General features: G+C 49.8%; 1 protein-coding gene across 5 annotated transcripts in view; it reads right to left on the bottom strand.

Moving 5' to 3' along the window:
• The window catches only part of GBF1 (golgi brefeldin A resistant guanine nucleotide exchange factor 1), a 2,300,480-nt gene that overhangs the window by 529,843 nt on the left and 1,758,564 nt on the right, over positions 1-12,073 (bottom strand). For all 5 annotated transcript variants that reach the window (XM_085603553.1, XM_085603551.1, XM_085603552.1 and 2 more), the window contains one exon: positions 10,385-10,538. In XM_085603553.1, the coding sequence (XP_085459679.1) occupies positions 10,385-10,538 (154 nt within the window). The remainder of the gene's footprint in view (positions 1-10,384; positions 10,539-12,073) is intronic.

Raw genomic sequence — 12,073 nt, forward strand, 5'->3', positions numbered from 1 at the left:
GAGAGAACAGCAGGGCTGTGGGTCTGATTAGCAGGCCCACAGCCACATCTAAGTCGAAAACCAGTAAAGCAAAAGCAAAAAGTGGGGGTGAACATAGAAAGCAGACCCTACTCTCCTACAGTACCTAGCAGGTTTTCCTGCTATATCTTTTGTTCCTCTTTACCAGTTATCCGTATTGACAGCGGATATAGTACCGTAGCGCCCATTATCTTAGTCAGCACAAGATTAGCTAGCATTAGATTAATACGGTGTGCACCTTCAACCACACTCCTCATTGTTCGAATGTCATGGGACATATGTGATTGATATACCAATATGTAAATATATGAACTATTGAAGACAATTTGCGATGTTTGGGCATTATAGAAACAGAAAAAAGTATACTGTGGGGATACTCGCTGGGGACAAATAAGTGATGAGCAGAATGTAGGGGAATGTTGACGATTAACGGGATAACCCACAATGATTTATATTCATAGCATAAATGAAAGTCACCGATATACACGATGTTTTATTGGCACTACTGTTTAATGATATGATATTAGCATGGGATAATTTTTCTGTATAATAAGGTCGTTTTATAATATTACTAAAAGCGCTGACAAATTCATGGATCTGAATACAGAACTGATACTAGAAGTGATACAAACTGTGGATACATTATTAAGATTATGTAGTGTGAAAAATTGTTGAGATCTTATTAATAACCGGAAACTATATAGGGGAGAGCTAATATACACTAGATGCACATTTTGAACTATATGTTAAGTGAGTTCCCACAAACACATAGAACTTTCACCTTCTCCTGGAAATATGGATGGATAAATGATCTAATAGGCTAAGATACTTAGATCTCCTGCTAATGAATGGGAGTAATGTTATCATGTAGGCAATAGATGGCGTTTATACTACCAGTATGCAAATGCAGTGGATACTCTAATTAATAAGAGAGGAACAAGTGATGCAAGTTAGGACACGCTGACCAGATGAAGAACGTAGGGCCGTGTCTGCGCTTATGCACTTTTTAACAGGACCGCTTTCCCGAGTGGACTTATAAGTTTGATTAATATATATATATATTGATTGGAGAACAGATAGAATGTACGTGCAATATTCCGGATTAAGAAGGACCTATAAATACGACCATTTCCCCCGGAGTATATGGAATATTAGGGAATTACTGACCCTTCTAAGATGGCGCCTAGCATAACCCAAAATAGTAGTCTTGTTTGATAGGTCACGTGAGGAAGTTTAGAGTTCAAAAGGGCGCGTTAGGAGAGGTGCCGACTTCATACCTGAGGACGCCGGCGTGGGAGTCGTAGACATAATAACGATTCAACTAGAAGGTAAGAAACGGCATACATGCGGGAAGAACGCTAGTCAAATTAGATATGGTGGTATCATAAGTGAGGGAGCATATGGTCAATAGAGGATACATATCGATCACAGGTTGGATGTGACAGGACGAGCTATGTCGTGATTAAAGGGGTACTTATGAAAGTAAGGTCTGGAGATAGTACATGAACTTGAAAAAGGAGGGGTTGGGGTCTGCATTAATAGAGATTGTCGAGTTACTGAATGGGCATGCTAGAATAAGTTACTATGATACAGGTGGCCTGTGCACACGTAATCTGTGTCAACAGTATGATTACTGCAAGTAACAAGTAAACACAACTATCACAGTAGTCGGATTGGCGTTTTCTTTCTTTGTGGTTTAATTGGAGATCAGATGCCCAGCCAACACGTGTTTCGTCAGGGTGTGAACCCACGACTTCTTCAGGGCTATTGGACAGATGGCCTGGAAGGAGAAATTCTCTCTGCCGGTTGTACTTCCGACCGACTGTAGGGGTGAGCAAATCCAATGAAGGACATCAACTAATACTATGGTGAGTACCAAACCAGGAGCACCTGCGTGCTAGTCGAACGCGAAGAAAGCGAGTACGCTTGTGTGTAGATGCTTGCGGAAAAACCGGTTTAGACATGTGTTTCGGCATCGACACACAAGCGTACTCGCTTTCTTCGCGTTCGACTAGCACGCAAGTGCTCCTGGTTTGGTAATGTCCAAAGGGGGAAAAGCCCGGCAGAAAAGAAAGAGACGGAGGACGGACCCGCGCCGGCCACCAGAACACAGAAGCCAAGGAAAGCCAAACCCTCTGGAGCACCATACAGAGGAACAAGCCGAAACACAGCACAGAAGTGCGGAATTGCCACAACACGATGCCGCAGACAGCAGGCCAGACCGGCCTAGCGATGTAGCGACAAGGAGAAGGACAGACCGAGCGCAAGCTGCTCCAAGACAATCGTCAAGAAGATCGCACCTGCGACATACCGTGATGCCAAAGAGAGCAAGGAGCCCGAAAGGGGCGACCACACCTTCCCAGCACAAGACAGACTATGTAATAGCTACAAGTACCCCACATAGGGTAGGTTACGTCCCAAGAAACATGGGAACACCTCTTAGGAAAACATTTCTGCAGTAGAGGACAAACAGAAAGACCTGCAGAGGAACCCGCAGACGGCTTACCAATCAGCCAATAAAGAAGACACAGAAGGCCTAATCTCAGGGCCTACCGGGCTTACCAACAGCCAAAATCACAAGTCAAAAAAGGGCCGGACTAGCAGCCAACAGCACCAAAGGGACAACGAAAGGACCCTAAAGGCACACCAAACACACAGAACACACAACCGGGGCTACTCGTTACAAGGCACAGGAAACAACGGGAGAACACCTCCCAGAACACAGACCGACATCCAGGTCACTGAGGAGTGGGAGGGGGAGGGGGAGGGGGAGGAGGAGGAGGAGGAGGAGGAGGAGGAGGAGGAGGACGATGAAGAGGTAAGCACTTTGGGCAGAAAAGGGGACCTAGTACGTTGGACTACTTTGTCCGGATGGACAGCAAAAAAGGGAGGTCTGGAAGATAAGGCTTGAAGCTCACCTACCCTGCGAGCAGTAGTGATGGCAAGGCAGAAAGCAGTCTTCAAAGTAAGGAGACGAAGAGGACAATTATGTAGTGGCTCAAAGGGAGCACACACAAGATAAGTGCGGACAAGATTCAAGTCTCACTGGGGCATTATGAAAGGAGAAGGAGGAAAGTAAGAAGTAATGCCCTTCAGAAATCTATTCACAATAGGGGACTTGAAAAGAGAAGGCTGATCAGGTAGGCAAAGAAAGGCCGAAAGATAGCCTTTAAGAGTGCCCAGAGCAGAGCCCTGCTGGGCCAAAGAAAGAAATAAGAGGAGAACCTCTGAAAGAGGGGCTGAAAGGGGATCCACAGCCTTTGCTGGGCACCATGCAACAAATTTGTTCCATCTAGAGGCGTATACCGTTTTAGTGGAGGGACGCCTGGCTGCCAAGATGACATTACAGACTTCGGGAAAGCTGTCAACTGTCGCAGCTCAATCTCCACGCTAGGAGGTGGAGACTGGACAGGTTTGGGTGAGGGATCGTCCCCTGCTGCTGCAACAGAAGATCCTCCCGAAGAGGCAGTCTGTTTGGAGGATCGATGGCCATGCTCAAGAGCTCGAGTACCGGATTCTTCGTGCCTAGTCCAGAGCCACACAAATTACTTAGGCCTGGTCGCGCTTGATCTTCTTCAGCACTCTGGGTAGAAGTGGTACAGGCGGAAAGGCGTACAGGAGGCCGCAATTCCACTCGCGGCGAAAGGCTTCGCGGAGCGAGTGCCGCCTTGCAAAAACGCGAAGAACTGCTGACCTTGCATGTTCTCTTCGGTGGCGAATAGATTTAACCAAGGTTATCCTCACTGCTGAGAGACCTTGCACCACCTCCGAGTGAAGATGCCATTTGTGATCCATCATGCACAGGCGGCCGAGTTCGTCCGCCCTGGCGTTCAGGGAAAACCTGCTAGGTGTTGAACCACCCGGGATATGCCCTGATACATGCACAAAGGCGAAGAGCCTCTTGACATAGGGTTCACGACCCCACCCAGCTCTGTTTGCTGCAGTACCACATGGTGGTGGTGTTGTCCGTGAACACCTGCACTACTCTTCCTTTGAGAGATGGAAAGAATGCCTTCAGTGCAAGATGAATCACCAGGAGCTCCAGAAGACTGATGTGGAGCCCGGACTCGGCCGGAGACCAGAAGCCTCTGATCTCCACCTCCCGCAGGTGGCTGCTCCATCCCAGAAGTGACGCAACCGTTACTACTGTGAACTCTGGTTGGGGAAGGGATCTGCTGCTGACCCAATCCTGGTTTGTGAGCCACCACTGCAAATGATCCTCCAACATACAGTGGAGTGTAGGTGGCATGGAGGGAGGGGTAGTCTCGAAGGGGAGGGAGTAGCCCCTTCAAACTATCAGCAAAACCCACCAATGTGATGTCGTGCCAGTGGGGGAGGTGATGGCGGATCCTGCAACCCACTGGCAACTGCTGGCCCTGAAAGGTCGGACTAGAAAGGTTTGGAGGCTGCTGCAGAGGGGGCATTGGTGCACTGGTCCCCAGACCCACAGCGCTGGGTCCCACGTCACTGGCCAAGCAGAGGCTTGGTAGCTTGCGCGGCCCTGTGTGGAACGTGGTGGGGCACCCCTTCCGTATCCACAAAACGGGCGAAAGGCAGCCTCCATGGAGTGAGAATTGGCTGCGAGGCCCAAGGATCTGGTCGTAGCTCTAGAGTAATTGAAACGCTTGAGCGCATTTAACGCCATGTGTGAGAAAGTGCCATCTTTCTTGCATGGTATGCCCCCACTTTTTGCTGAATGTACTTTGACTGAGTGTGCCCTGGACTCCTGCCAATCAGGTGCCCAGGGCCTCTGTTCCTTCCCTAAAACAAACCAAACCCAAATTGGCAAACCCTGGCCACATGTCAGCCCCTGGTAAATGGTACCCTAGGTACCCAGGGCCTTGTGACCAGGGAAGGCCTCTAAGGGCTGCAGCACTCCTTGTGCCACCCTTAGAGGCCCTGTACCCTTACACACACACTGCCTTTGCAGGCTGAGTGTTTGGGTGCAAGACAAAAACAAAGTCGACATGACACACATCCCTGTGTGCCATGCCCATCACCTACACTGCCATGGCATACATCAGCCATCCCTCTAGCTGGGTGCCTTATGCCAATGGTGTGGGCGCAGGAGCCCTGTGCCCCTACAGTGCCCAGGTCCATTCCTGAGCACTGTAAGTGCAGTGCTGCCATTTAAGAGTACATGGTGCTGAGAGCTCGTCAAACACGAGCTCCACAGCACCATAATGGCAACACTAAAGACTGAGAAGTTTGGTATCAAACTTCTCAGCACATTAAACACACACGGATGCCAGTGTGGGATTTAATGTACCAAGCACCCCAGAGGGCATCTTAGAGGTACCCCCTTAAACCTAACCTACAATCCACGTCTGCTCTGAGGCTGCCTAGGCTGCCACCCAGCAGACATGTTGCTGGACCCCTGGGTAGGAGAGCCCCTGCTCTCCTGGGCCTGCAACAGCGCACATCCTGGGCGAGGTGCTAAATCTCCTCCCCCAGGATGGGCAGGGAGAAGCTTCAAAGGCATGCCGCCTCTGTGAGCTTCCCCAGGCCACTGCAACCCCCCACTCTGGCGGGAAGCTTTGGCCGGAAACCCCAAATAAGGACAGGGGATGTGCCAGCCTGCCAACCCCACCCCTCAGGTGGGGGAGGCGAGGTGAAGCACATCTCCGGGCTCTTGCCATCTTGAAGATGGGGAGCCCTACCCTATCAGGACTAGGCTACTGCCCCCTCCCACAGGAGAGAGGCTGGATAGGGAGTGTACCCACCCCAGGACAGGGACCCATTGGTCCCTGCCCTTCACCTATGTGTAACGCCCCTAAATCAAGTATTTAGGGGCACCCTGAACCTTCCTTCCCCAGATTTCAGATTCAAAACTACAAAGAAGAGCAAGAAGAAAGAAGACCTGCCCTGCATCTGCTAAAAAGAGGAAGACACCAACTGCTTTGGCCCCAGCCCTACCGACCTGTCGACCCTCGAACCTGCTCCTGCTCCAACCCGGCATCTCTTGTGGCCAGCAACCTCACAAACCTCGGAAGACCTGTCTACCTTTTGGCTCTAAGCCCCTGGGACTCCCATGAGTAGAGGCTCTACTCAAAACCTACCTCTAATCCCTGGCAGCAGCCCGGAACCGCGAACCCAGCACACTCTGCACCAGCCAAGCCTGGCCAGTGCCGGAGTGAACAAAGACCACGAGGACGACCCCACGGTGACTGTGACCCCGAGTCCGGCACCCAAGGACCTCCCTCGACACTCCTGAAGAAGCCTGCAGCCTCAGAACAAGGTGCCCCCCCCCCTACCGCGATCAACAGAGGTTAAGATTTCCCGACACCAAAAGGCACCCCTGCACGCGGCGCCCCGTGGCCCCCTGTGCCCAATCCCGGGGTACCTACCTATCCTCCAACTACCCAACTTACCTCTCGAAGTGGTGGTGGCACCTGAAGAATCCTCGTCCCCGAGCTTGCAGTCTTTTTCTATACCGGAGATTTCCCATTGAAATCAATTGAACGCCCGAAGGCTCAAAAGCACCCTGCACCCAGCCGCCCGAGTGGCCCTGGCAGTGAAAACTCTACACCTACCTACTTCCCCACTTGCCCTGGGTAAGGGACCAGGCGCCCAGCTCCCACAGGCGCGTGGCTTGCCAGTCAGCAGCCCCCAACCAAGGCCCCCCTATCCCTCATTGGATAACATTGGGCCTAACTCTCTCTGCACCCGGCCGCCCTAGAGTCGCTGAGGGTGAACCAACTGTACCTACCGGACCCTGGGGGACCCCTGAGTCTATGCCCAGAACCTCAACTCTGCCAGTCGAGTACTTACCCTTAAACCGATAACACTATTTTCCTCATAGGGTAACATTGACTGGCTTTTTCCTGAAATTTCTTCTAAGTGTGGACTTTTCAAATCTTAAAATATTCACCAAAAATCAGCCGAGTAACGAAAACGAAATTACTCACCTGCTCTTAGGTGAGCTCCCAGTGCTGGTTCTTGGTGCCCAGCACTCACTCTGAAAAATACTTACATCTGTACTTACCCGTAATCCAATTTTCTTCCATAGGAAATCATTGACTGTTTTTCTGTGAAATTTCTTCTAAGTGTCAATTTCTGCAATCCTTAAATATTCTTCAAAAATCGTATAATATTTGAAAACGTAATTACTTACCCGTTTTGGATAAAGGTCCCAGTACTGAGTCTAGGCACCCAGTACTGGATTACAAAAGTAACGAGAACATACTGTACCTGCAACTTGAATTTTCTTCCATAGGGAATCATTGACTGTTTTCTTTGAAATATTTTTTAAGTGTCAACTTTTAAAATAGCTAAATATTGTTTAAAAATCATTACAGTAATTAAGTCGACTTTCATCACTTGATTCGGAGTACTGACCCAGGACTGAATCTAGGATCCAGTCCTGGAATTCCAAAAGTAATCTAAAAAGTAATCTGTTGCAAATAACTTGAATTTTCCATTGAGCTCAATGCATTGTTGTGTTTAAAATAGAGTTGCCTATTGCAACCACTTGTAACTGTTTACAAAAGTCAATTGCATATTGCAAAATTATTTATATGAAACATCTCATTCTGAGAATGTATATTTTAAATCCAAGTGTTGGTTCTAAAATAAAACAAGCATATATTTTTTATATATAAACCATTGGCCTAGAGTTCAGTTATTGAGTGTGTGAGACCCTTTGCTGACTGAGTGTGTACAACAAATGCTTTACACTGTCCTCTGATACTGCCTTACTGCTCGACCAAGCTACCACTTTAGAGAGTAAGGTTATATCAAACTTTCGCCTATGTCAAACCCTGGGGGACTTTGGACTCTGTACACCCTGTATCTATTAAGGAACAGTATATACAGAGCCATTTTCTCACACCATGTCACCAAACAAGCGACTGCCATCAAAGGGCATGTCCAAAAGGGTGCATTAGACATCCTTAGAGAAGCCAGAGGTTCTCAGCCAGGCATAGTGCCTTAGGGCTACCGAAGTGGAAACTGTTCTACCCAGCGAGTCGGCGGTATCCAGCCCACACCGGATGGTGAACTTTTCTGCGTCTCGACCCTCAGCAACAGCGCGGTGGAGCACGGCTCAGTACTCCTCAGGGTATTGTGACAGCACTTGCACGGCCATATCCCACACCATGTGTGTATGATGGCCCAAGAGACATGCAGTGTTCACAGACCGCAGTACTAAGCTGGCAATAGAAAACATCTTCTTCCCAAGATGGTCCAGTTTCTTGGATTCCCTATCTGGGGGATTGGTAGGGAATGCGCCTTTTGAGGATGAGGCTTGGACCACCAAGCTTTCAGGGGTAGGGTGTTGGGAGAGGAAAAGTGGGTCGCCCGGACAGTGATGTCGGGCAATCATCGTGTCCACATGAGCACCTGTGCTGGGCTTGGATCAAGTGCCCAACAGGATGTTGGTGAGGGCTTCATTAAAAGGCAGCAGTGGCTCCAAAAAGGCTGCTGCCCACTGAAGCACCTCAGTCAGGAGGTTAGTCTTCAGAGCCTCCGTAGGAAGCTCGAGGCCCAAGGCCTCAACCACCCTAAGCAATACCAAAGCATAGGAAGCGCCCTCCTCCATAGCCACGGTGGGGGGATAAAGCATAACAAGGTCTAGGGAGGTATACAGACCACTGGCATCACCCAACTCCTCTCTCCAGTCCGGTTCTTCGAGTTGATCTGCTAGAGGGTCAATAGACCCCTCCCAGTCCTCCTCATCCTCCTCTGGCTGCCACTCAGGGCGGTAGGGAACACCAGGAATAAAGAGTAGGTCAAAAGAACCCTCCGGCACCGGTACCGACGCCGATCGATGTTGCTCCAGTGCCGTGACCACATCGAGGGTGAGGCTGGGATCGACGCCGGTTGGGGGCACAACTGTCGTCGGGTGTCGTCACCGGAATTGGCGCCAGGGAAGGCACCGTGAGGTCGACTGGCACCGATCTGGATCCAGGACTGGATCCATGGGGGCCCTGCAGCACCGGAGCCGCCATTGAATTGCTCAGGGCCCCCAGCCGAGTCTGTGGGGCCAGAAGGCACGCCTGCGGAGTCTGGCTGCCCAAAGATGGTATAGTACGCATCATAAAATTGATGAAACTGGGCAGGGGACACTCCGGCTCCAGGAAAGGGAGGGAAGCGCGAAGCCGGAGAGAGACATTGCGCCGGGTCCTGCGTCGCGTAAGGTGGGGAGAAGGCGAAGAGCGACGATGCTTCTTTGCCTTCTTCTTGTGCTTCGACTTACCCGAAGAGTCCTAAAACTTCAATGACGAGTGGTGATGGCACCGCGCCTGGTCCCGGCAACCTTGCCCTCCACCGGGACCTCGAGCGGCACGGAGCTGACTGCTCCTGCTAAGACTTCGGGTTCAGGGCCCGGCAGTCTGAGCACGACTTTGGGCGTGGTCGCGCTCGAGGCACCAAAGACACATGAGGTGCGGGTTGGTGACCGACACCAACTTGTGACAGGAGTCACAAGGCTTGAAACTGGTCAGACGGCTGGACATCCCTCGTGCACCAGGAGTCGGATGACTCAAGAGACATTGACAAAAAGTCAAAAAAGGTTAGTCAAAAAGCGACTAAGGGGTACGCTCTCTCCAGATCTGCGCTGGCTGGCGCGGAAAAAGAAAAAACGGACGTCAGCACGCAGGTGCAGCATCTAAGTAGACATGCAACATCATCCCGGGGACAACGACGACGAACGTGGAGTCGACCGATGCCACCTACTGACACGCAGGGGTACTGCTAAGAAAATATTTCTCAGAATCCAGTCTGACGCCTGCGGGTTATTCTAAGGTAAGGAATCTATAACTAATGGTCTCTTTCAGATTGTCTCTTTCAGATCTAGCTTAATCCTCACTCTGGGTCCTGACAAAGAATGTAAAATGTCCTAGCTATCGTAAAGGAAAGTTTCAATTCCATTAAAGACACAGAGGCGAGGTTTAGCCCCACCCTACGTACCTCAATGCAAGGACGCACAAACCCTCTCTTCAACTAGGGTTGAGAATCATTTAATTTATCTTAATGTTGAAATGTACATTACGATTTGTGAAGACAATCATGTTACTGCTGTTGTTTTACTGTTTTTTGACATTCCTTTTATGTTCACCGGTTATTCCTCACTCTTGAGGACAATGTTTTATGCTGTACCTTGTCTTTCATGGGTAGATGCATGGAAACAGTAGTAGATGTCCACTGAGAAAGCTGTTTTCGCAGAATATGTGACATTACAACGCAATGATTTACATCGCGGTACATTACATCGCAGTTATTACATCGAGGGAGCGGGACTTAGACTTTTACACAGGTAACAAGATTTCGGCAACTTAACTGGCTTGGTGTTAGTAAGGAACCTTGTCTGAAGCATCGGATTCCTAATATGCAAAACAACAATTAATAGCAACATTCAACAGTTTACCTGTGAACTAATCTCCTCTCGCCGAAGTAAGCGGATTGCCAGTCGCAGTAGCCCAACAACAGCACGATCCACTAAGAAGCAAAACTCTGTAGAATGGACACAAATCCGGTAGAGATGGTCACGGACAGTCTGCCAGACACAGGCCACCCTGTCCCTATAAAGAATAATGAAAAAGGGCATTTGGTTTATCACTCCTTTTGAGTTTTCATCACATGCTGACAAAATTAAATTGACACAATCGCACAAGTTATTACTTGTGTAACGATATATCTATAAGACACATTAGTTAGTGGTAGATTCCTTATCTTAGAATATCTCCAGGCGTCAGACTGGATCCGGAAAAGTTTTTTCGTCAGCAGTACCCCTGCGCGTCGGTAGGTGGCATCGTGCGGCTCCGCGCCCTTCGCTGGCATCGTAAGCGCTGAGATGACGTCGCGGAGACTACCTAGGCGCCACTCATGCGCGCTGACGTCAGTTCTGTACACGACTGTCCGCACCAGGAACGCAAAGCCATGCAAGAAGCTGACCACTGGTGCCATGAAACTAGGGCACTGAAGGGGATGACCTTAACCCTAGAAATCAGTTTGCAGAACGGGGAGGATGGGTGGGGAGGTAAGGAATCTATCACTAACTAATGTCTCTTACAGATATATCGTTACACAAGTAGTAACTTGTGCATCTGAAAGAGACACGTTAGTGATAGATTCTTTACCTTAGAATAGGTACCCCAGCAATACCAACCCCGGTGGTGGGTCTGCGAAAAAGATTACACCTGAAAGTCACAGAGAACAGAACGGCGAAAGAAGCCGTCTCTCCGGACTGTCAAGGCAGTAATGCTGGGTAAACATGTGCAGCGAAGCCCACGTAGCTGCCTGACAAATCTCCTGCAAGGGAACGCAGAGTCCCAAGGCAGTAGTGGCTGCTGTTGCCCTGGTAGAATGGGCACGCATCCCCACTGGAGGCTCCTTCTTGGTCAACGAGTAACATGCTTTTATGCACAGGACAACCCACCGAGAGATGGTTCGCTTGTGCACAGCCCGACCTTTTATGGCGCCCATGTAGCCAACAAAAATTTGGTCATCCACCCGGAACGGTTGTGTGTGCTTCAGATAGAACGAGAGCGCACATTTTGGGTCCAGACGGTGGAGCCGCTCCTCCTCTTTTGAAGGATGTGGAGGCGGAAAGAAGGTGGGCAAAGTGATGGACTGCCTGATGTGGAAGGGCGTGACAACCTTTGGCAAGAAAGAAGGACAGGTCCTCAAAACCACCTTGTCCGGATAAACAGAAAGGAAAGGAGGCTTAGAAGAAAGAGCCTGGAGCTCACTCACTCTTCTGGCAGTGGTGATAGCTACAAGGAAAGCCGTCTCAAGAGCGAGAAGACGCAAAGGACAGGTATGAAGGGGCTCGAAGGGAGCGCACACCAGATATGTCAAAACAAGGTTTAAGTCCCATTGAGGCATTATGAACGGCACGGGAGGAAATATGTGCGTAATGCCATTCAAGAAACAGTTAACAACCGGGGATTTGAACAGAGAAGACTGACCTGGAAGCCGTAGGAAGGCGTAGATGGACGAAAGTTAACATTTGATAGTGCCCTGCTGGGCCAAAGAAAGAAGGAACAGAAGGACCTCAGAAAGAGGGGCAGAGAGGGTATCCATAGCCTTTGCTGTGCACCATGCCACAAATTTG

Source organism: Triturus cristatus, chromosome 1_2 (assembly GCF_964204655.1).
Source record: "Triturus cristatus chromosome 1_2, aTriCri1.1, whole genome shotgun sequence".
Taxonomy (NCBI): Eukaryota; Metazoa; Chordata; class Amphibia; order Caudata; family Salamandridae; genus Triturus; species Triturus cristatus.